The sequence below is a fragment of the Bos javanicus genome, chromosome 5 (assembly GCF_032452875.1).
Source record: "Bos javanicus breed banteng chromosome 5, ARS-OSU_banteng_1.0, whole genome shotgun sequence".
Taxonomy (NCBI): domain Eukaryota; kingdom Metazoa; phylum Chordata; class Mammalia; order Artiodactyla; family Bovidae; genus Bos; species Bos javanicus.
Window position 1 is genome coordinate 59,126,115 of NC_083872.1, and position 26,919 is coordinate 59,153,033.

The 26,919-nt window shown below is 35.7% G+C and overlaps 1 protein-coding gene and 3 pseudogenes across 1 annotated transcript; all 4 read right to left on the minus strand.

Moving 5' to 3' along the window:
* Nucleotides 1-1,654: 1,654 nt before the first annotated feature.
* On the minus strand, nt 1,655-1,763 carry LOC133249023 (U2 spliceosomal RNA; annotated as a pseudogene).
* A 4,367-nt stretch (nt 1,764-6,130) lies between these two features.
* Nucleotides 6,131-7,070, minus strand: LOC133248881 (olfactory receptor 6C3-like; annotated as a pseudogene).
* A 6,937-nt stretch (nt 7,071-14,007) lies between these two features.
* LOC133248882 (olfactory receptor 6C1-like) lies at nt 14,008-14,946 on the minus strand. The gene has a single exon (XM_061419166.1). The coding sequence runs from the start codon at nt 14,944-14,946 to the stop codon at nt 14,008-14,010; it is 939 nt and encodes a 312-aa protein (XP_061275150.1).
* Nucleotides 14,947-25,060: 10,114 nt separating this feature from the next.
* On the minus strand, nt 25,061-26,004 carry LOC133248884 (olfactory receptor 6C1-like; annotated as a pseudogene).
* Between the last annotated feature and the right edge of the window lie 915 nt (nt 26,005-26,919).

The window sequence follows — 26,919 nt, forward strand, 5'->3', positions numbered from 1 at the left end:
CAGGGAGGCCTGGCGTGCTGCGATTCATGGGGTCACAGAGTCGGACACGACTGAGAGACTGATCTAATCTGATCTGATCTGAATAGACTCATTGCAATAGCTTTGTGTAATGTTTGAATAACCTAACAATGAGAGGCTAAATATTAAACAAAATCATATAGCTAGTAAGTGGTCAAATTGGTATTCTAAATTCTTTCTGCTTGAACCAAAGCATGTGTTATTTATCAAACATATATTCAATGATGAGGACCAAACTCAAAGAGTAATTTTCTAACAATGAGTAAATAATTAATAAGAGAAACAGAAAGTATTAATGTGCTCATTCTTTATAACCATTGATATTTACAGAAAGGAAAGGCAACTCCAAATTATTCATCTCCATGTAATGAAAAGTTAAGCTAAGAATGTATATATCAATGCTAAGAAAAAGTTATCATTGGCTTTTACTTTACAGTCTTACCTCTTTTTGTACAAATGCATCACTTCAGGTGACTGAAGCTATTTTAAAAACCTGGTCACTATTTCAATTTTAGGATAAGATATCAAACATTTCTAAGAATGCTCTATCTCAACACATTTGGAATTACCTTATTTCTATAGATAAATTTCCTTGATACATGTTACATGGAAGCCATGGGAGCAAACACAGTGAAGGGAAGCAAGATATGGAGTTACTGTGGTCCTTTCTGGATGTGATTTCTATATGAATTTTAACCTGCATGAGGCAAATGTTGCTTTATCCACCATATAGCCAAGGCTCATGGGAAATACTCCAGTGAATCAAATGTGACAACAGGGCCAAGAGGAAATACACTAAGGATTATAAACATATTATCAACATTTATATCACTACTGAAACAGAAAACTTTGCAGATAATATCCAAACAGATAGAAAAGCATGAGAACTAAGCCAGAAGCAAATGGATTATTTTGCTTACTATCTATGTGAAGATATCTAAATGTACAGGATTTTGGAAGGGATTTCCTGAATATCCTAAATCACCATTTCTCTGAAGAATAGACCTTTTCCCCCTTGCTGACTAAAATACTGTGGTGAATGAATCTTATGAGTAAACATTACATTTTCCTTTCTTATGTTACACAATGTCTCTATAAAGTTGGCCTCTGTGCTACTAAATAAAAAAAAAATTAAAAATCAAATAGAGCACAATAAAAACAAGAATGAGAAAAAATATCATACTCAGTGAATTCCAATGAAATTTATGAGAAATTTTGGATTAAATACACTTTAAACTGTTCGAACTCTTCAAAAAAACTTTTCAGGTTATTTTTCCGTAATAGTGATACTAATCATTGAGAAAGATCTACCAGAGGTCCTGTTTTCATCTGATTGATTGTCAGTGTTCCAGTAATTACTGAAAGCATAAAATCTATTTTATAAGAATTTACAACTCAAATTCCTTTTAATCTAATTTTAGAAAGGACAGAAAATTAAATAAACCTCATCTATTGACTCAATCACTATTATTCATTCAACAAACATTTATTGAGATTCTTCTAGCTTTAGGTACTATAGGAGCACTAGGGACAATACAGGATCAAAATAGATATGACCCAAACTTTAATCAGCTTACCAAGGAATCTCCAAACACAAATATAGAAGATACTGTCGTGGTCTGTACACAGGTTGGAAAAGAATTTCCAGACATATAGAATGAGAGGGAAATAAAGTTTATTAGAGTGGGAGATGCTGATAAGAAGAGATACTACACTTGATCTTAGCCAAAAGCCTGAGAAGCAATAGACTTAGGGACATGGGGAGAGGGGAGGAGAGGGTGAGATGTATGGAAAGAGTAACACGGAAACTTACATTACCATATGTAAAATAGATAGTCAAGGGGAATTTGCTGTATGGCTCAGGAAATTCAAACAGGGGCTCTGCATCAACACGGGTGGGATTGGGAGGGAGTTTAGAGGGAGGTTCAAAAGGGAGGGGATATATGTATAGCTATGGCTGATTCATGTTGAGCTTTGACAGAAAACAGCAAAATTCTGTAAAGCAATTAATTACCCTTCAATAAAAGAATAAATAAATTTTTTAAAAAAGAAAGAAAAAAGAATGAGAGACGCTGTTAGAACACTGAGCCAGCTCAAGGGAGAACCAACGTTGAACAGTCCTTAGTCCACTTTTATACCCAGGGTACAAGTACAAGGAATGGGATAGGTGTCTTGCCGGTCACTTGCTGATTGAATGAGGCATGCATACTGGGTAGGGAAGAGTAAGGCAAATACCTTCCTTGTGTGAGGTAGGAGGTGAGACAGGTTATACTGCTCAGGAGGACCTGAAATCCGTTAATAGTTATGACATGGGGGAAGGGAAGGACCATATGTGTCTGCTTTTTCTGTTCCTGCATTCCAAGACCCTCCTTGGTTTTATCTGCTTTTTAGTCCCTGGGTCACCACATTCCTCCCTTCCTTTATTTTTAGGGCCAACTCTTTGGTCCCTGTTGATAGCCTGTTCATGTCTAACTATCTACCTATTTCCCTTCTTAGGCATTTGGGAACTGAGTCTCAGGAGAAGAGAAACGATGACCACTCTGGCTTCTTCAGGCTGTACAGGGGTGTCATGGGGCTCTGGGTTCCCTTTGCCTGCTTCTTTGTCAGGGTGCATTTATGGAGGGACATGAGAGTCCATGGAATGATAAGGTGATTTGTTTCAGCATTGTCTTTGGGTTGGTCTACCACTTGGAGATTTGTTGTATTCTAGAAGAAACAAACTTAACAAAAAAGTTAAAGGTACATGGCCCAAAGATTAGAAGAAGTAGGAAAGATGCTCAGGGGCTAGCCAGGAGAACCAGGGCCAGACATTGGTTCATGACATTAGTGTTTCTCTAGGTACAAGAAGATGCAAGAATTTGGGCTCATAAAATCTTTACCTGAAAACATCTGACTATCTGAAGGCCAGTTCTTCTGAGCTTTTCCCAGAGCACAGAGTGCCTTATTTCTGATTTCCATCCTGAGCTCCTTTTAAGGGGTGTTGAAGGTCAGCAACTTGCAGTGGTCATGATAAAATCTTTGTAGAGGCAGCTGGCAAGTGCCAACTCCCAGTCAGCAGGGTCCACATATTTGACCATGCTTTGGGTGCACTTCATGCCCATTGTGCCCCACAGTGCTGGGAAGGCTCATTCCAGGTCCAGGGAAGATTTCATTGATTGGCCACTCAGGGTGCTGTTATTGGACCAGGTCTTGTGACCAGCAAAAGTCTCTGGACCATACCTGTCTTACTAGCCTCTTGGTCCAGGAATATAGTCCCTCTTGTTGTTTCTTCCCATATCTAGAGTTACACTATTACAATCATTGATCTCATGGAACTGCTTATCAGCATTTTATCACAGGCTCAGTCACACATTTACTAACATAAGAAACAATCTTCTGATACAAGAGACATAGAAAATAGTACAGTTAACAGCTGTTAATAAAGTCACAAGCAAGAATTTAAGTCAAGAACTTTCATTAGGTATAGCCCAGCATACCCTGGGTCATCTGACTTGGTTAAATGACTATAGACAGGTGTGACTCTCCTCGTTGAACATCGAAAGGTTGTCTATTGAGATAAGCTTAAGAAACAAACTTAGAGTGTCCTTTTTAATAACTTAATTAAACCTTTATCAATATAACATAACAGTAAGGAACTATCTCAGAAGTGAGTCGTAGTAAACACAGACCTTAATTAACGAAATTAGAACTTAATATTAAGTGAAATACATTTTTTTTTTTTTGTCATTGTGAGGGCATTAACCCTGTTGCCAGGGAAGGCTTTAACCTATCAAATAAAAATGAGGTTTGTCAGCTGCCATCTTGGATTTCCCATAGCCATGACTCTTTGATATACAGCTATTGTTAACCCATTTTTAATTCTCTGATTTAGGAGTAGACTATTGCCATGTTTTAAGGACATCAAATAGCAAAAGTCTAACAGTGAAGGGTTATTTCTTATAGAAGCAGAATAAGCTTTTACATGTACCATAATCTTTAATAATTCTTATTTACTTTACCAAAGTAACAAAAGATTTAAAAAACAAATAAAATACTTAAAGGCAAAGAAATTCATAATCTGTTATTGAAAGCTTCAATCTAAGAAAACTTTGTTCTCTTAACATAGAGAATTGGCTAAATTCCAGCCTGTTACCAGTTTACCAGATAACAAACAAACAAAAGTTTTTATTGGTTAATGTTAGAAAAGTCTTTTCCATAAATCTTGAAATAGCTGTATTCTTGCAAAGGCATCACAGTGAAACCATAGAAGGCATGTTAAAAATCTGATTAAATTGCAATTGACAAAGTAGCCTGGCCATTGCTGTGATATATAACACTAATATGATAACTAGAATTATAATTGAGCACATTTTTATCAGGGCATATCAGATCTATACGAATTCCACATAATTTTAGGATATATATATATATATATATATATATTAGTAAGTCAACCATATTGTATGACCTGAGACGATTTATCATCCCTTCAACAATATTTCCCATGTAACCTAACATGTCTAATGAACCCAGGTGGTTTAATAGCTCTTTGTGTTGTGTCAGGGGCCCTCTGAAGCATCCCAAAGTCATGCTCATAAAATATGTGAGACGCCCCCAAATCTCTTGGTGGACTTGATCATGATGAAGTCCTGAATAAATCCAACTCCAAAATACTGGAATAGCAGTTGAACCGCCACTTGGTGTAGGTAAAAACACCAAGTTACAAGGGAAAAGAAGAAACAGAAAATAACCCAATCAAATAAAATAAACCTCAAAAATTTAACCCTAAACAAATGGAGGTTTTTAAACACTTGACAAAGACCTCAAAATAACCGTCATAAATATTATCACTAAAATCAGGAAAGTGGCAGTGTTTTAGTTTTATTGAATTTATTCTGAATTATTTGAATGAATTTTTTTCCAAAATAATAGAGAACATGTGAATTATATACAAATTACATGATATCATGATCAATATTTACCTTCAAAACATGTATTGAATTTCACAAAATAAATATCTTGACATTAAAAGTCTGATGCATGAGTACATACCTCTTTGGATTGAATTTAGTGTATGCCGATTAAAAAAATATAGTCACAACCTGAAAGAAGAGAGCTATTTTATTTGATGGGAATGTTTAGGACTCTGAGCCCAGGAAACAGCACCTCAGTAGCTCTGAGAAAACTGTTTCAAGAAGACAGGAGAGGGAATCAGACTATATACAAGTTCGCAACAAAGAGAGCAGGCAGTCTGAACACCAAAGATCAGGTATCAAATTAAGGAATTTAACATTCTAGGTATGGGAAGATGCAAGCCTCTAGGTCCACTGAATTAATTCTTTTCATAAACACCTCAGCTGCTACTGCTACTGCTAAGTTGATTCAGTCGTGTCCGACTCTGTGCGACCCCATAGATGGCAGCCCACCAGGCTCCCCCATCCCTGGGATTCTCCAGGCAAGAACACTGGAGTGGGTTGCCATTTCCTTCTCAGTTATCTGGGGCCATATCCGGTTCCCTTGTTCATCTTAAAGAGTTGCAAGTGGCTACTTCTTGCATCACCCCCAGGTACTCAGCAATCACCATGAGGGAATGAGACTCTACTGGTTCTCAGTTTTGGGAGCTCTCATTCACATTTGGAGACCAGAAATTGCTGATGGCTGTGACGTTTCTTGTTTGTTGATATGACAGGAGATATTTTCACTTCACACATAATATCACACAGAATATATAGGTTCTTTAAACCATAGGAAATATTAATGTTCATCTTGAAAATACACAGGAAATTACACACTCATTTTGAAACTCTGTATTTGAAGTACAAGGTGGTATAATAGGATCTTTTCAGGGACTGATGAAGAGAATTAAAACCATCTTTCACATTGTGCTATGTCTTAAAGAAATACATTTCATTTTTACAAAAGTTCTGCATGAGAAATAACCTTATTATATTTTTAAATGTCAAAAAATAATACACTGGAGAAACAGGAATGGAAGTAGAAGCAGCAGACTGGAAAAATAATATATTAACTGTCAGGTGGCATGTTAAGAGACTATAAAGACCAACCATAGTTATACAGACTTTAAGGGACTTCAGGAATTAGCCAAACTGCCCTTTAAAGTTGACCAAAAAAATCATTTATTGGTAGAAAAGACTGCTTTATAGACCATGTCTTTGAAGGCTTGTTTCACTTGCTGGTTTCTCAGGGTGTAGATGAAGGGGTTCAGCATGGGGGCCACAGAGGTATTGAGAATAGCTACTCCTTTTGTCAATGACGCCATTTCTTTGGCTGAGGGATTAGCATACATGAATATACAGCTTCCATAGGAGATGGTGATGACAATCATGTGAGAGGAACAAGTAGAGAAGGCCTTTTTTCTCTGACTGGCAGATGGGATTCTCAGAATAGTTCTGATAATGTACATATATGACAAAATCACTAAGGCCAAAGTGAATAGCAAGGTAACCAAAGTAAAGTAAAAACCAATTATTTCTAGGAACCATGTATCTGAACCAGACAATTGTAAAAGGGGGAAATAGTCACATGCAAAGTGATCAACGGCATTAGAAGCACAGTAATCCAGCTGGAGGAGAAGCATAAGGGGTGGGAAAATGGTCAGAAACCCACCGAGCCAAGCACAGAGCACAAGCAGGCTGCAGAGTTTCCTGCTCATGAGGGTTGTGTAAAACAGGGGCTTGCAGATGGCAACATAGCGGTCATAGGACATGGCGGTCAGAATGTAAAATGAGGGGGTCAGTCACCCCCATGAAAATAAAGAAAAATAGTTGGGCTGCACAATTGTTGTAAGAAATAGTCTTGTCTTTGGTAATAATTGCCCCCAGAAATCTAGGGATGCACACAGTAGTAAAGGAGATTTCTAAGAAAGAGAAGTTTCGGAGGAAGAAATACATTGGTGTCTGGAGATGGGAGTCCACCCAGGTTAGGGTGATGATGGTCAGGTTTCCAAGTGACACTTAATATGTGATTAATAAAAAGAGGAAAATCACAATCTGAAGCTCAGGATCATCAGAAAGGCCTAGAAGGACAAACTCTGTGATCACTGTGTGGTTCATTTCTTTCTCTTTTTCCCTTCCTTTTTCTTCTTTTAAATATATTTAGATAGAAAGTGTATTAAAAGGAAGTGATGAAAAATATAATTCATGATGAACAATATCATCATCATTTCTAAAACATTCTATCTAATTCATGCCAATATTGTTTTCGTTTAATACCTTATTTACAATTTTTCTTAAAATGTATTTGTGGGTCATGTTTTATATAATAGTTCTCTTATTCTAAATCTAACAGGAGAAGTTAGGAAATCTTTATATGAGTCATATTACTCAGAGATGATAAATGAATTTGATACTTTTTGCTTTGTCTAGTTTATGCAAGTCCTTGCAGTTTTGTTGGGATAATCCTATAAAACATACATCATTTTTTGTCAGGTATCAGAAAACACTGCCATCTAAAAGAGAAGTGGATGATCTTAATTCCATCATAAGATATAGATGAAACTTAAAAGAATAAAGTAACAACACCTTTTATGAAACAAGAAATCAATTCACGATTTTCTTAGCAAATAAAATAAACTTTAAAATATTTAATGATTAATAATTTAATTACCAGCTTTATTTTTATATTGGGGTTTATGAATGTAATTATCAACATGAATAGGCTATAGGTATTAGATATTATTTACAAGAAAATATAATTATTTTATATATTAAATATCATTCACTTAATGGTTTATCTGATAATTCCTTTGAAATCATTAATGTTTGACATTCTCTAAGATTTTCTATGCATATATGTATAGAAACTTTATATATATACAAGACTGTGTATATTTTTGAGCTTAAAAGAATATGCAGTATTTATCAATTTTTTATTTTGCATTGAAGCACGAACTGAAAAATAACTACTTGCCTCAGATAGTAGCAGCTCCATTACCCAGACTTCAGCCCAGTACATTTTCCATTTGAACATCGTTGCTTCTCAGCTATTAAACTTTATGAACAACTGTTTTATTCCCTTGGAGTTCTACCCCACATTTATCTTTTACATGAGGTGACTAATCCAAAAGGATATTCCAGAAATGTAGAGGAAAACCTCTCCTATTAATCCAAAGCCATTCAACTGATTCCCAGCTCCACTGGATGTTTCTATCATTCTGCGTATCTGGTTTGCTAAAATCATAATAGCTTCCTTATCTTATTTTAGACATTCACATTTCTGCTGTGAATAATAGAAGATAAATCATCGCTACTCTGCCAGACACTAGTAAACATCACACGAATCAAATTTGATTATTTTTTATCTATTTTATGATGATTCATGAAAAATAAAAATGGAATATCAAAACCTTAAGAAGATATGGAACTTCTATCATCCTCTTCAATAACGTTGGTCTAGAAGTTTAAGGGAGCAATATTTAAAGTGAGAACTGCAAGTGACATGACAACGTGGGGTATTATGAGTGTAGAGTCTTAAACTAGGATCTGGCATTTAGTTGCACTAAATGCTCAAATATTCAAGTTTAGCTGTTGTGACCTATGAAGAGAGACATGTGTTGATCTCCTGGGAACAAAGGCCAGGCGACAGCTGTGCTATGACGTGGAACGTCAGGGATTTCTGGAAGCTACCATTGGTGTTCTCAGAGCCTCCTGACTCTCTTCTATAGTGAATCTCTCTTGGGAATGTTTATGTTCATCCCACAGAAGAGTTCAATGGGGACTTCTACAAAATAATACTTTTTTCATTTATCACAATTATTTACTATTTTTAACTAATAAAATAGATGTGAAATCTTACAAAAATAGCACTCAGTCGACTTTAGTTTTAGTCATATTCTTGGCACATGAAAGTTTTCTACATATACACTTCATTACTTATCCTTAGACTTCATTATTGTTGGAGCTTCAAGGTTCTTTCATAATTCTAAGTTATATAAGAACTTTATTAAATATTAAGAGTAACAAGGAAAAAATAACATACAAGGGAACTTCCATCAGGTTATCCACTGACTTTTTAACAGAAACTCTACAAGTCAGAAGGGAATGGCATGATATATTTAAAGTGATGAAAAGAGAAGAACCTACAATCAAGAATACTCTACCCAGCAAGCCTCATTCAGATTTAATGGAGAAATCAAAAGATTTCCAGATAAGCAAAAATTGAAAGAATTCAGCACCACCAAACCAGTTTTACAACAAATGCTAAAGGAACTTCTCTAAGCAGGAAACAAGACAAGGAAAAGACCTACAAAAAATAAACCCAAAACAATTAAGAAAATAATAATAGGATGATACATATTGATAATCACCTTAAATGTAAATGAGTCAAATGCATCAACCAAAAGACATAGACTGACTGGGTGGATGAAAACCTGTGCATATATGTACTTCCAAATACTATATCTCTCTGCTTAACCTCCCAAACAATATGGAATTATTTTATATTATTAGGTTAATCATGTTCCCATTACAGCTTGCAATTGCACTGATCTTTAAATGCTCTCTGGCTAATGATTGTGAAAATTGAAAAACATCTTTTACTATTGTGATTATGTAACTATTACTCCTTAATATCATTGTATCATGATTGTTCAACAATAGAATTCTATATCATCAACACTAACATTTAATAGGAAAACCTATAATCACCTTTTAAAATAAAGATGCATATCTGAAATATCTTGGAATTTTTTGAAAAATACAAATGCCCAGGTATTGCTTTTTTCCTCCAAAGCTCCAGATACGATTCTAAGGAGCAGCCATGTTTAAGAAGAACTGGACCACAGGATGATCTTTTACTTTTATTTAGTTGGTTTCACTTTTTCTATTTCATATTCAGTGCTCCCATCTCATTTAGCTTTTGTTTTCAGATTTCTTCATCTCTTCTACTTTTTTTTTATGTCCTTTTCTCAAGCTTTTATCAAGCATAGTAGAACAGTTTTCATATACATATATATATAAATAGTATTTGTAGGGTATATATATATACATATACATATAAATAAATAAATTTAGAAATTCATAAATTTTCTAAGATATATGAATTTTTTCCTAAATAAAAAATTTGACATTTTGACTCAACTTGACTTCATATTAATAAAATGCTATATTTCTAATTATAAAAATTAGAAATTCATAAATTTTCTAAGATATATATACATATGTGTGTATATATATATATATATGTGTGTATATATATCTTAGAAAATTTATGAATTTTTTCCTAAATAAGAAATTTGACATTTTGACTCAATTTGACTTCATATTAATAAAATGCTATATTTCTAATTATAAAAATAGATATACAACAAGCAACAAAGTTTTATTATATCACATAGGGAACTATAAACAATATCGTGTAATAACCCATAATGGAAAATAATTTGAAAAATAATATATGTGTATATGTGTAACTGAATTACCTGGCTATGTACCTGAAACACTGTAAGTCAACTATACTTCAATAAAGTATATATGCTAAGAAATTTTAAAAAGGAAATGGAGCTTTATGGTACTCAAGGATGAGATTCTGCAAAGTATTTTAAGGTCACTATAGAAAAGTATTCTACACTATAAAGTCTTTTAAGCATATAAAAGACTATGTAAATAATCAATAACATGTCACAGACCATAACAATGTTTACTGAGCTTAAAAAAAGATTAGAAACTCATATATATATATATGTATAAATTCTTTACATTATTAATAGTACTTCTAATAATAATGAGGAGGAGAAAAAGAAAGAGGAGGGTAGAGATAATTTTTTTTCAGCAATGACTATAGTCTGGGATGACCCAGAGGGATGGCATGGGGAGGGAGGTGGGAGGGGGGTTCAGGATTGGGAACACGTGTACACCCATGGCGGATTCATGTTGATGTATGGCAAAACCAATACAATATTGTAAAGTAACTAGCCACTAATTAAAATTAAAAAAAAAAAACAAAAAAAACTATAGTCCAGACCTAAATCCCAGGGACAGGGGAGCCTGGCAGGCTGCCGTCTATGGAGTCGCACAGAGTCAGACACGACTGAAGTGACTTAGCAGCAGCCGCAGCAGCAGCAGACCTATTTTAATTGTTTTCTTCATATTGCCTCTTTAAATCCTGCCAACAACTTTATGAGGTACCTGTAAATGTTATTCTCTTGCAGAAACATTTATCTTATCTTTTTCTCTGAAAATTTTTTATAAGATTGTTGCCCAATTGGTCAAAGTTTATGGGAAATTTTAAGACAGCAAGTGGATAGACTATCTATAGCCTATTGGGCAAATTTGGCTCATGAACTATTTTTATTAAAAGCTTTATTAGACATGCTTTAGCCCTTTCATTTACATGTTGTTCATAGCTGCATCCACACTACAGAGAGGGACAGTTAGTTACCTCAAGGACTTATGGTCTACAAATTCTAAATTATTAATATATGACCCTTTTATAGAAAAAGTATGTCTTGACTGGTGATATTGATAATCAAAATGCTCATACAGTTTGCAAACATTTATAATAACCACTAAGGAATTTGCATAGTGTTATGTAGAGAGCTGTATTATCTGATAATATCAACATAAACTCTCTCATGTCTTTTGCAATAATTTTACAGTTCTTTTAATTACCAGAACTACACCTATCTACAGTCTATGGTGTATATTTTTTTTGAGTTATTAAGAAGTCACAGTTATCAATCAAGTCTAACTTCAGTATTTTCACATTAAGTATTTCACATTAAGTATTTCACATTAAGTATTTCACATTATTTCACATTCCAATTAAGCTTAGAAATTATAAATGTCCAGCATGAGGGGAAGAAAAAGTAACTGCATGACTTCCCTACAGTGTGGAAATCGCCTCAGTATGGTTTATGTTATTTTCTGTGTGTTTCAGCAAATGATGTATCTAAGACTCTCAACTGAGTATAGTACAAGAATATCAGAACTTAGTTCAATGAATTATGATTACAGTCTTCCTATAATAATGGTTTAAAAGTGTAGGATGAGTTTGAGCACTCTCCATTATTATTTCAGTTTTTGACTTCATGGAAAACAGAAAAAAAATGTTCAGGGCCAGAATTGTATGATCTTGTACAATTGTTCATACAAATTCTAATCAGTACATTTTCCATATGATATCATATTCTACTGCTTAAAATAAGCATTTTTAACAAGACAATCTCAGTTTAGTGTATATTAAAACTTTGGTACTGTTAGTTTCTCTAATACTGATTAGGCATATCACTTAAAGAGACAATTAAAAGAATTGTATGTATAAGCTATTATCTCAAAATAGCCACAGATATGAGAAATTTATTAAAAAAAACTTAGTTATTGATTATCAAAAGACCAGCTTAACATCAAGCATTTACTTAAATATACAACTGACCATGGCAAATGTAGTCATATTTGGTATCCAGCAACTACAAATTGGCAATTGGCATGGGTACTTGCCATATAACCTCTAAAAGGATTAAATCATGTGCTGCTGCAACTGCTGACCTTCAACACTCTCTGAAGGAGTAAGGGTAGAGAGAAGAAATGAGGCACCCTCTGCTCCAGGAAAACTGCCAAGACAAGTCTTCAGATAGTTAGATACACTCAGGAGCTGATTTTATGAGCCCAATTCTTGTATCTCCTCATATCTAGAAAAGCACTAAAATTCTTGATGGTGCAAATTGTTTCTCATGACTGGCAGAAGCTTCATAAGACCAGCAGAAATTCTAAAATAAATGTGTGCTTAATTGTATATCAAAATCACATATACACTATCTTTCCCCCGTACCTCTTTGGAACAGTTTCTCAGAGTTATTTGAGGCACTGTCTCTTGTGTTGCTCATATTGCCCACCTAAAACCTTAACACACAGCTCTCGTTTTTAAGTTGCCAGTTTCTTCAGGTTTCTTAAAAGAATAGTTACTGTATATATGTTAATATTGGCATTTCCCCAAAGCAGGGTCTGCATCATAATTTTCCCTAAGCAACTATTCATTATAATAGTTTTTTGAATTGAAGAATAATACAGTGATGTTTGAATGGCATCATCGACTCAATGGATATGAGTTTGAACAAATTCCAGGAGAGAGTAAGGAACAGGGAAACCTGGGTGCAGTCTTCTGCACCTGGGGAGTCTGCAGTCCATGGGGTCGCAAAGAGTTGGACATGACAGAGTGACTGAACAACAGCACAGAAAATGTTAAACTCCATAATGGGAAACATTTTTTGATTTCTCAAGAAAATGTAATTACATTTTTCTTTTAGTTGTATTGTTTTTCACATAGTTACAAAGTAGGCCACAGTATGAAAAGGAGGGTGTGTGCAAGATTCTAATAAGACTGTCGGATTATGTTTATAGTCTCTGTGTAGTAAATTAAAAATAAGATTAAATATGATTTAATATGCATTTAATTTCTAGAAAACCTGATTTCTGGTGAGATTGTAAAACACTATTCTCTCTTGTGAGCACCTGTTCTGCCTCTTTCTGATTTTAATTTTCTAAAAATTAGTGTGAAATAATGAAATTAATTTATATTAAAAAAGACCTAATTTCTCTATTACCATAAAAACAATGTTTCAAAGAAGGAAATAAAATCACTCCCATAGTTACCAACTAGAAAAACCAGCCCTAAAGGAAGAAAAGTACATAAGAGAAGGATTGCAAATTTAATGGGAAAAAAACTGTATACTGTATAAGCATATATTTGTGTATATGATGTGTGTATATATATATATATATGAAGAATTCAAGTTTGAATGGCAAAAAGAAAATATACATATGCAAATATCCTTGATAAACTGCTGGCAATAAAAATATGAATGATTAAAAATGAATCTGTAAAGTTTAAAAATAAAATAAAATAAAAATAAATAAATAAAGTCCCTCTAGCGGTTAAAAAAAAAATGAATCTAGGGAGGCTGTGTGGATATTAAGAGATTTTGAGATTCCTAGATTTTCATTTAATTGCTTTTCATTCATATGGGTCTAATTCATAAAACAGGACTTTTATTTTTCATTTACTTGAGGAAAATACAGTCTTCCTTGCTGTGTCCATGAAGGCTCGCTTGACTTGCTGATTCCTTAGGGTATAGATAAAGGGGTTCAGCATGGGAGCTATGGAGGTGTTTAGCACAGCCACTCCCTTGCTTGAAGACACCCTGTCCTTTGCTGATGGATTCATATACATGAAAATGCAGCTGCCATAAGAGATGGAGATGACAATCATGTGGGAAGAACAGGTGGAAAAGGCCTTTGTCCTCTGAGTGGTAGAAGGGATCCTCAAAATTGTTCTGATGATATACGTGTAGGACAGAATTATTAATGCTAAAGTGAACAAGAGAATAAACACAGCACAGGAAAACCCTACTATCTCTAGAAATTTGGTGTCTGAACAAGAAAGGTATAATAAGGGGAAATAATCACAACTAAAATGGTCAATAATATTGGACTTACAGTAATCAAGCTGTAGGAAGAGCATTACTAATGGGAATATGATTAAGAATGAAGCCAGCCAAGAGGCCAAGACAAGCAGTGTGCAGACTTTGTGATTCATGATGGTCAAGTAATGCAGCGGTTTGCAGATGGCAATGTAACGGTCATAGGACATGGCAGCCAGAAGATAAAACTCAGTGACTCCCAAGAAAATGAAAAAAAATAACTGAGCCATACAATCATTAAAAGGGATGGTTTTATCTCCTGTAATAATGGTGGCCAAGAACCTGGGTATACTGACAGTTGTGAATGAAACTTCTAATAAGGAGAAATTTCTGAGGAAGAAATACATGGGGGTTTGGAGGTGGGCATCCAGCAGGGTCAGGATGATAATGGTCAGGTTCCCAGTGATGCTGAGCATGTAGGTGATGAGCAGAAAGATAAAGCTCACAACCTGAAGTTGTGGGTCATCTGACAGTCCCAGGAGGATAAACTCTGTTATTTCTGTGTAGTTTCTCATTTTTTCTCCTTCTTCTTTTGAGTAACCTTCAGGAGAAAACACAAACAGAAGACACAGAAAAGGGGATTATCCAAGTGTAGCACTGGGATTTGGCTCTGAAAGGAAGCCTACTATGCCCTGCTAACATAATTCAGGAGATTGTTTATAAGTTAATGAAATAGATAACTTGTTTTGAAGTAAGTTGCTACTACATGTCAGATTTGTGATTCACAAAGAATGTTACTTTATAAAATCCCTACTTTACAAATTGGCATCAGGCTAAAAATATTTTTAAAAATCTTATAAAAACAATATATCCTTCACATGAAAAGCAAGGATTATAATCTATGTTTTTCTCAAACCTAGGAAATACAGGAGGAGAGAAGCTACCTCTTGACCCTTTAAAAGTGTCTCCACAGGATCCCCTCCTATTGGGGTACTGTCTTTTCTTCAACCTCAGTAAATCGTCCTGTCCTAATATATGTCACCTAGTTTCTCGTATAATGATTGTTTCCTAGTGTAATATAGAAAAGCCAAATGTGTCAGGAAAAAGGCCATTCAGTGCATATGTTTCCAAAAGGAAAATCATGGAAGATGAATCTTGAGCTACATGCCAGATTTCTTAAGTTTTGAGTCAGACTCACACTCACCTTCTCAACCTCCTACTCATCTGAAGCCCCAGATAATGGAATAAAGGAATCCAGGTCATGTATCTGTTTTGGTGGTCTTCTCAGATATTAGATAGTCAAGAGTAGAAAGGAGGCAGAGTGGCCATTAAGTATATTGGATCTGTGGCATAAGCTAAGGAAACCAAAGTATGTCAATATCTAAAATAAAACATTACCTTCTGGAGAACATTTTCTTTTTCATCCAAACCTCTCTATCTACATACTATTAGCATTCTCTCTCTATCTATATGTGTATATTCTGATTTTTACATTATATTTTTATTTTATCTACATTAATATTCCCTTAATAGAAGTTCTATTTTGTCAGGCTACTAGTATAGTCCATGAAAGAGCAATGAAGTCTTTATTTTGTCATCATAACTAACAGTAGCAGAAATCATTTAAACAGTTAATTTCAATATCTGCCTCATTAACTACAGTAAAGTCTTTGACTGTGGAAAATTCTTAAAGAGATGGGAATACCAGACCACCTTACCTGTCTGCTGAGAGACCTGTATGCAGGTCAACAGGCAACAGTTAGAACCAGACATGGAACAATGGACTGGTTCCAAATTAGGAAAGGCTGTATTTTGTCATCCTGCTTATTTCAATTTTATGCAGAGTGAAGTGAAGTGAAGTAGCTCAGTTGTGCCCAACTCTTTGAGACCCCATGGTCTGTAGCCCACCAGGCTCCTCCCTCCATGGGATTCTCCAGGCAAGAATACTGGAGTGGGTTGGCATTTCCTTCTCCATGGGATCTTTCAGACCCAGGGATCGAACCTAGGTCTCCCACGTTGCAGGCAGACGCTTTAACCTCTGAGCCACCAGGGAAGCCCCGGAGTACATCATGTGAAATGCCAGGCTGGATGATGTACAAACTGGAATCAAGATTGCCTGGAAAAATATCAACAGCCTCAAATATGATACCACTCTAATGGCAGAAAGTGAAGAGTAACTAAAGAGCCTCTGGGTGAGGATGAAAGAAGAGAGTGAAAAAACTAGTTTAAAATTCAACATTTAAGAAACTAAGATTATGGCATACAGTCCCATCAGTTCATGGCAAATAGAAATGGAAAAAGTGGAAGCAGTGACAGATTTTTCTTTCTTGGGCTCCAAAATCACTAAGGACAATGACTGCAGCCATGAAATAAAAAGATGCTTGCTCCTTGGAAGACTATGACAATCCTAGAAAACATATTTAAAAGCAGAGATATAATTTTACCAAAAAGGTCCATATCGTCAAACTATAGGTTTTTCAGTAGTCATGTATGAATGTGAGGGTTGGACCATAATGAAGGCTGAATGCCCAGGAACTGATGCTTTCAAATGATGGTGCTGGAGAAGACTTCTGAGAGACCCTCGGACTGCAAAGAGATCAAACCAGTCAATCCTAAAGGAAATCAACCATGAATATTCAATGAAGGGACTGTTGGTGACTGAAGCAGCAATACTTTGGCCACCTAATGTGAAGAGCCAACTCATTGGAAAATACTCTGATGCTGGAAAAGATTGAAAGCAAAAGGAGAATGGGGTGGCAGAGGGTGAAATGGTTAGTTAGATACAATCACTGACTCAATGCACATGAATCTGAGCAATCTCTAGGAAATAGTGAAGGACAGGGAAGCCTAACATGCTGCAGTCAATGGGGTGGCAAAAAGCTGGACATGACTTAGTGACTGAATAACAACAATAACAAATTTCAATATCATTCATTTTTGAATTCTTATTGACTTGTAGCTTTTACATTCTAGTGTCAGGAGAGAAGTTTTTGCAATGGAATACTTAATTTCAAGTTGTGGGTTTGTTGATTTGTAGCATGTAATTTATTGTAACGTTGTGAAAATTTTCACTTTTTTTTGTTTGTTTGTTTTCTCTACAAACCTGAGCTTTCTTTTCATTTACTCCTCAGTATACCAGAAAGTGGAGCTGCTGCTGATTTAGGAAAAATTCCAACTGAGGTCAATGGTGGCCAGCGCACTGGGAAAAAATGTGATGTTCACATTAAAATGAACCTATCCTTTTGCTAATCCTCAATGACTAGAGAAAAATGTTTAAGAGCACTTATAAGAAAAGCAAGCCTTACAAGCATAATTCCTGTAGGCAAATTTATGGCAACTCAAGTATTTGATAGATATTTAAAATTTGAAAGTCATTGTTCTCAATGAACAATCCTCTGCAACTAACAGCTATTTATGACTCTAATCTGTAAATCATTTCTGGGATGTGAAGTGTCAACCATTCCTGGGATGTTTTTGGTAATGTAATAAAAAATATATCCAAGTCTCTAAGTCATCATTTCATACTTTCCTTACTAATGGCTCATTCACGTTTTTTCTAGTCCCAAGGATCTTAGGATAGCAAGCTTCATGTTCCTTTATGTCTCTTTCTTTTTAATGAATTCTAGTGTCTTGGATAGCTCAGTGTCAAATTAGGCTTGTGGATCTTTGAAAATGAAAATCAACCTATTAAAGCAAATACTTGCCATCGAGTTAAATAAAATTTGGGGTTAAATAAAATAACTGGAAATGATTTTTAGGACATATCTGCTATTTCACAGTAAATTGTAAGAATGGCTTCTTTGAGAAAAGATCACCAGCATTCCCTAAATGCTACAATTTGAAAAAGCAACAATATGTAAATGTCTATTAAGGATTGAATGATTGTTTTCCTTATTTTATCTAAATTGTGAGACATGGGTGGGAAGCTCCATAAATTCTACAATATAATTGGAAACATAAATTAGCTTCTCACATTCTCTATATGTACTGATTTTACTATTTAAGACTCCTAAGAAGTCATAAGTAATGCTATGAACAAATATAAACTCAAGAGGGTTTGCACCATCAGTATTAATAAAGGTGCATATGTGCTCAGTCATGTCCAACTCTTTGCAACCCTATGAACTGTAGCCCTCCAGGCCCCTCTGTCCATGGGATTTCCCCGGCAAGAATACTGGAGTGAGTTGCCGTTTCCTGCTCCAGGGGATCTTTCCAACCCCAGGATCAATAACCTGGGTCTCTTGAATCTTCTGCACTGGCAGGTTGATTCTTTATCACTGAGCTACGTGGGAAGCTCTGGCATTATTATGCAGAATTCCAATTATCTGTCTTTCCCTATTAATTAAGGATCTTTTTATTGGTGTTAGGTTTATAAGTTAGGATAATTTGTCATAGAAGAGCAGAATATTGGTTACATTTTATATCTTGGGTAATAGTTTGGATTTATAGCAACCCTAATTTTTTTTCTAGAATGATTTGTTTCACTGCTGACTGTGCTTGCTGACATCTAACCATGTAATGACTTCATTATGACTGTATTAAAAAATTCATGAGTCAATTTAGATTATTTTCAGATTATTACCTTAAGACTATTTTTTGAATAGTCCTACAGTTAGTTCAGAATTCTGTTTCTCTGACTCCTCTGAAAAAAGGCAAGTTACTTTTTCTTAATGGAAAAGGGGAGTCAAATCAAATTAGTCAGATCAACACACAAACCCATGTGATTAGGAATAATGAAGGAAAAAAATGTAATCACCTATATCACTTTTAGTATCTGTGGGTTTCCATAGAGATATTCTGCTGCTGCTGCTAAGTCGCTTCAGTCATGTCCAACTCTGTGCGACCCTGCTGGGGTCCAGCCCCGGCTGATCCAGGGAGTTCGAAGCGGGGATGGCGTCAGTGAGGATCAGGATACAATAGCTTCAATTAGATATTAATTATAGATATAAAGAGTGATAGAATGAGGATAGCTCAGCAGGAAAATTCAGTGGAGAAAAGAGGCTGAGTAGCTTGGTTTACGCCGGAAGCCAATAAAACTTCAAGACAAGAAGCTTGCACCACTTACGTAGGCTGCAGGCATCCTTCCGTTCTCCCGAAGGAGAGGAGACACTGAGGCCTCCCCAGTCAGATCTTAGAAGCCCAGGCATAATTAGTAAGCATGGCGGGCTCTGCGCTCCAGATGGAGACTCAGCCAGAGTTTGAGAGAGAGAGAGACATGGGGAGACCAGTCTTTTGGGAAACTGATCCCAATTCTTTATTTTCCATGGTCTACTTTTATACACTGAGATGTTATCCAAAAGTCATGTGGGGTCAGCAGTCCTGACTTTTATTAAAGTCAGGTGTTTCATACAAATGTATACAGAGGTCTTAGGGGTGTTACATCATCTTCTGGCCTGCTGACAATTTATGACAATTTATGACCCTCTCCTTGTGACAGCGGTCAGTCACCCAGGACACTTATTTCTCCAGGGGTGATTATTCTTAAAACAGACGCCACTCAAATAAAGTTATATTCCTATAGGGTGAGGGTATAGTGGGTTTTAGTTAAGGAAATAATTTACTTCGCCTAAGGTCTAACGTGATTTATATCAAAGGTTAATACTTATTTCTTCTATATATTCATTAATGTGTGTAAGGGCAGGGGATGTGGAGACTTAGCAACAAACATTGGCTCAACAAATGAAAAACCCTTCACCAATACAATTTCTAATCAGCCCACTATACTTATACTTATAAAAGCTCTCAACAAATTAGTAATAGAAGTTATGTTTACACAATAAAGAGCATATATGAAAAGCCCACAGCTAGTATTATTTGTTGTTGTTATTCAGTTGCTAAGTTGTGTCCAACTCTATGTGACCCCATGGAATGTAGCATTCCAGGATCCTGTCCTTCACCATCTTCCAGAGTTCACTCTAATTTATGTCCATTGAGCTGGTGATGCTATCTGACTATCTCATTCCTTTGCTGCCTCCTTCTACTTTGGACTTCAAGCTTTCCCAGCATCAGGGTCTTTTCCAATGAGTCATCTCTTAGTATTAGGTGGCCAAAGTACTGGAGCTTCAGCTTCAGCATCAGTACTTCCAGTGAATATTGAGGGTTCATTTTCTTTAGGATTGACTGGTTTGATCTCCCTATAGTACAAGGGACTCTTAAGAATCTTCTCCAGCATCACATTTCAAAAGCACCAGTTTTCTGGTGATCAGTCTTTATGGTCTAACTCTCACATCCATACGTGACTACTGGGAAGACCATAGCTTTGACTATACAGACCTTAGTTGGAAAATGATGTCTCTGCTTTTTAATACACTGAGTTTGTCATAGCTTTTCTTCCAAGGAACAGGTGTCTTTTATTTTCATGGCTGCAGTCACCATACACAGCCAAAAATATTTTTTTTCCAAAAATAATTTGGAGCCCAAGAAAATAAAATCTGTCACTGTTTCTACTTTTTTCCCCATCTATTTGCCAAGAAGTGATGGTACTGGATGCCATGCTGTTAGCTTTTGGAATGTTGAGTTTTATACCAGCTTTTTCACTCTCCTTTTTCACTCTCATCAAAAAGATGAAACATTATACTCAAATTAAAAAAAATGAAAAGTTTTTTTTTTCTAAAATTAGAAACAAGCAAGGGGGGCCTTATACTCAATATAGTACAGAAAGTACTAGTCAGAATAATTGGACAAAATTGATCAATCAGTAAACCAGTCATCTCTATTTGCAGGTGACATGATTTATAATAGAAAACTCTACACACTTTGTAAAAAAGTTTTAAAGTTGCAGAACATAGAATCAACATTAAGGCAACCCACTCCAGTATTCTTGCCTGGGAAATCCCGTGGACAAAGGAGCCTTATGGGCTTCAGTCCATGGGATTGCAAAAAAAAAAAAAAAAGAATGTAAGTTGCATTTTTATACTGTTAATAAGCTTTCTGAAAAAGAAATTAAGTAAAAAATGAAAATTGCAGTAGTACTGAAAGGAATAAGACACTTAGGAATAAACTTAACTAAATAGGTTGGAAATATATACACTGAAAAATGCAAAACTTTAATGAAACTAAAGACATAAACACATGGGAAAACATTCAGTACTCATGGATGAGGAAACTTATGTATATGTCCTGCTCCCCAACAAAATCGACAGATTCAGTGCAGTCCTGTCAAATACCAATGGCAATATTTTTTTACAGAAACAGAAAAAAAAATTCTAAAATTTATAAGGAATCACAAAAGACCATGAATAGCCAAATAAATCTTGAGAATAAAAGCTAAAGCTGGCTTCCAAATTTCAAAATATATTGAAAGCTATGATAATTAAATTGATGGAGTACTAGCATAACAATAGCCATCTTAATCATTACACAGCATGGGGATCCCAGAAAATACTCAGGTACATACAGTCAAATGATCTTTGAAAAGGGCACCAAAAACCCATAGAGGGGAAAAGATAGTCTTTTCAAAGAATAATTATGGAAAAACTGGGCATCTACATGCAAAAGAAGGAAATTCTACTCTTACTTTACACTGTACATAAAATCAACTCAAAACAGATTACAGCTTAAACATCAGACATAAAGTTTTAAAACTCTTTAGAAGAAATCGTAATGGAAAAGCTGCATGATATTGGACTGGGCAATGATTTAATGGATATGACCCCAGGAGCATAAGCAACAAAAGTAGATGGAACAGTGGGATTACATCAAAATAAAAAGCACTTTCACCACCAAAGAAAGAGTTGACAAACAGCAGAGTGAAGAGACAACCTATAGAATAGAAGGGAATATTACAAACACTGTATCCGACAAGGGATTAATGTTTAAAATATGTACGAAAGTCTTACAACTCAGTAGAACAAAACCAGGACAAAACCCCAAAACCTAATAACTTAATAAAAGGACTGAAGACTCAAGTATACATTTTCCCAAAGAAGATATACAGGTATAAGGAGATAAATGGCCAACAGATATATGCTAGATGTTTCATGTCACTAATGTTAAGAGAAAGGAAGATCAAAAGGACAATGTTAACTCACCTCACACCTGTCAGGATGGCTGTTATCAAGTTGATAAAAGACAAGTGTTGATGACCGTGTGAAGAATGTAGAATCCTGATAGATTGTCGGTGGGAATGCACGTTGTGCAGCCTCTATGAGAAACTCTATGAGAAACAGTAGAGATTTCCTCCAAAAATTAAAAATAGAACTATTTTATCTAGCAACCCCATTTCCAGATATGCATCTGAAATAATTGAAATCAGGGTATCTAAGTGATAGCATTGTCATGTTCCCTGCTGCAGTATTCACAATTGTTAAGATATAGAAACAAACCCAAAGGTCTAGGGAAGGATGAATGGATACAGAAAATACAGTGATGCATTTAGTGGGATAGTATTGGACTATTATTCAATCTTAAAAAGGTAACAATATCTCAATATATAGAACAGCATGGATGAAGTATGAGGGCCTTATGCTAAGTATAATAAGCCAGTCATAAATGTTAAAAACTAAACGAATTCACTTAGGTGATAAACCTAAAATTCTCAAACTCATAGATTCAGATAGTGGAATGGTGGTTATTAGTGGGTAGAGGGAGAGGGAAATGTGGATATTGCTAATCAATTGACATAAAGTTTGTTAGAGTTAACAACACTGTATTGTGTCCTTAAATTTTTAAGTGGATAAATCTCATATTAAGAGTTCTTATCACCTCAAAAGTATAATCTGTATATATCTGTAGTGGTTAGATATGCAGGATAATGTTAATAAACATTATTATAATTTATTGATAGCTAATTATGTTATATGCTTTACAAATTCATTTTCATTCCTATCAGTTAAGTTCAGTTAACTCCCTCAGTCATGTCCGACTCTTTGGGACCCCATGAATAGCAGCACGGCAGGCCTCCCTGTCCATCACCAACTCCTGGAGTTCACTCAGACTCACGTCCATCGAGTCAGTGATGGCATTCAGCCATCTCATCCTCTGTCGTCCCCTTCTCCTTCTGCCCCCAATCCCTCACCGCATCAGAGTCTTTTCCAATGAGTCAACTCTTCGCATGAGGTGGCCAAAGTACCAGAGTTTCAGCTTTAGCATCATTCCTTCCAAAGATTTGGGAGAATGGCATTGAAACATGTGAAATGTCATGTATGAAATGAGATGCCAGTCCAGGTTCAATGCACGATGCTGGATGCTTGGGGCTGGTGCACTGGGACGACCCAGAGGGATGGTATGGGGAGGGAGGAGGGAGGAGGGTTCAGGATGGGGAACACATGTATACAAAATAAAAAGTTAAAAAAAAAAAAAAAAAATAAAGCAGAAGCAGATGTTTTTCTGGGAAAAAAAAAAAAAAAGAAATCCCAGGGCTGATTTCGTTCAGAGTGGACTAGTTGGATCTCCTTGCAGTACAAGGAACTCTCAAGAGTCTTCTCCAACACCACAGTTCAAAAGCATCAATTCTTCAGGCCTTAGCTTTCTTTTTGGTCCAACTCTCACATCCATACATGACTACTGGAAAAACCATAACTTTGACTAGACGGACCTTTTTTGGCACAGTAATGTCTCTGCTTTTTCATATGCCATCTAGGTTGGTCATAACTTTCCTTCCAAGGAGTAAGCGTCTTTCAATTTCATGGCTGCAGTCATTATCTGCAGTGATTTTGGAGCCCCCCAAAATAAAGTCAGGCACTGTTTCCACTGTTTCTCCATCTATTTCCCATGAAGTGATGGGACCAGATGCCATGATCTTTGTTTTCTGAATGTTGAGATTTAAGCCAACTTTTTCACTATTCTCTTTCACTTTTATCAAGAGGCTCTTTAGTTCTTCTTCACTTTCTACCGTAAGGGTGGTAAAGATACCATTAGGACACACCTTATTAACGTGTGCCATAAATAATCTGTCTTTAAATGAAAATATTCACATTTTTCAATAAACTATACAGCATTTAAAAACATTTCCCAAGATAAATAGTGAAGGGACTTCCCTGAGGCTCTAGTGGCTAAGAATCCTTCTGCCAATCAGGAGACACAAGTATAATCCCTGGGACAGGAAGATCCCACATACCATGGAGCAGCTACGTCCCTCTGCCACAACTAATGAGCCATTACTCTAGAGCCTACCAGCTACAACTACTGATGCCATGCACCACAGTTATGGAAGTCTGCATGCCCAGAGCCCTTGCTGCACAACAATGAAGCCACTGCAATAAGAAACCCTGCACTGCAACAAAGAGTAGCTCCATCTTGCCCCAACGAGAGAAAGCCCACGAGTAGCAATGAAGATTCAGTGCAGTCAAAAAATAAATAATAAACAGATAAATTCTTTAAAAACTATAAAATGGTAAAAAGAGTTTCTGTCAAATATACTGTAAATGAAATTCATAAGATTATATTTCCTGTGTTTAGTAAACTAAATATCACATCCAAACTCAAAACAGTAATTTATATTAAACAATTTTTAATTTAAGAAGTTGCAACTAACAAAATGTTCATAAGAATGGGAGTCAGAAAGATATAAGAAAAGTTGTTTAAATTGAATGAGAAATATATAAACAAATATGATTTTAAACTTCTAGGAATAAAAAGAATAAACACGGTTGACAGGAAAGCCATTGTGATTTGAATAAGTTATTAAAATTATTGATTATATATTTTTTAATGTTGCTCTGCAAAATGTCTCTAATTTATTATAGCACATCATTTCATTTGCTTCTGAAAAATAGTCTTTCTTGCCATGTCCTTGAAGGCTTGTTTGACTTGCTGATTCCGTAGGCTGTAAATGAAGGGGTTCAGCATGGGGGCTACTGAGGTGTTTAGCAGAGCCACTCCCTTGCTCAAAGACACCCTAACCTGTGCTGAGGGTTTAATGCACATAAAAAAGCAGCTGCCATAGAGATGGAGATGACAATCATGTGGGAAGAACATGTGGAAAAGGCCTTTGTCCTCTGACTAGTAGAAGGAATTCTTAAAATTGTTCTGATGATGTATGTATAGGACAGAATTATCAATGCCAAAGTGAACATTAGAGTAAATATGGCACAGGAAAACCCCATCTTTTCGAGAAAGTTTGTCTCTGAACAAGACAGTTGAAGCAAAGGAAAATAATCACAGGTAAAATGGTCAATAATATTAGACCTACAGTAATCAAGGTTTAAGAGCAACATGAGTGCAGGGAATATGATTAAGAATGAAACTAGCCAGGAAGAGAAGACAAGCAGTGTGCAGACTCTGTGATTCATGATGGTCATGTAATGCAGGGGTTTGCAGATGGCAATGTAACGGTCGTAGGACATGGCAGACAGAAGGTAAAGCTCAGTGACTCCCAAGAGAATGAGAAAAAATAACTGAGCAATGCAATCATTAAAAGAAATGGTTTTATCTCCTGTAACAATGATGGCCAGGAACTTGGGTATACTGAGACTTGGGTATAATGACACTTCTAAGATGGAGAAATTTCTGAGGAAGAAATACATGGGGGTTTGGAGGTGGGCATCCAGCAGGGTCAGGGTGATAACGGTCAGGTTCCCAGTGATGCTGAACATGTAGGTGATGACCAGAAAGACAACGCTCACAACCTGAAGTTGTGGGTCATCTGACAATCCTAGGAGGATAAACTCTATTGTTTCTGTATGGTTTCTCATTCTTCAGTTGCTTGTTTGTTTTTCTCCTTCCAGGAGACCTATAAGAGAAAGCACAAGGAAAACACTAGAAGAGAGGATTACCAAATATCTTAGTGTAGACATCGGATTTGATGAAATTAGTATGTCATTTCACCTTCAGGGGAAATTTAAAGCAAATTGATAATGACATTGATCCTTAAGTTCCCTCTGTTTAATAAGTAAAACACTCTTTGATTAAAGGAAGTTTAAAACTGTAAATATCACAAAGCTTATAGGGCATTTGTTATAAGAATTTGTTCCTACACTTTTCTGACACCAAATACTACCTGTGGACTTTCAGAAACATACCCATCAGGTTTCATGAGAATTATCTTTGTGCTAATATTCCAATGCCTACACAGTTTTCCTCCTGTGTAACTTAAAAGCTTAATTATATTAAGAATCTTTAAAATGGAAAAGATAAATAGGATCTAATTAAAATTAAAATCTTCTGCACAACAAAGGAAACTATAAGCAAGGTGAAAAGACAGCCTTCAGAATGGCAGAAAATAATAGCCAATGAAGCAACTGACAAACAACTAATCTCAAAAATATACAAGCAATTTCAACAGCTCAATTCCAGAAAAATAAATGACCCAATCAAAAAATGGGCCAAAGAACTAAATAGACATTTCTCCAAAGAAGATATACAGATGGCTAACAAATACATGAAAAGATGCTTAACATCACTCATTATCAGAGAAATGCAAATCAAAACCACAGTGAGGTACCATTTCACACCAGTCAGAATGGCTGTGATCCAAAAGTCTACAAGCAATAAATGCTGGAGAGGGTGTGGAGAAAAGGGAACCCTCTTACACCGTTGGTGGGAATGCAAACTAGTACAGCCACTATGGAAAACAGTGTGGAGATTCCTTAAAAAACTGGAAATAGAAC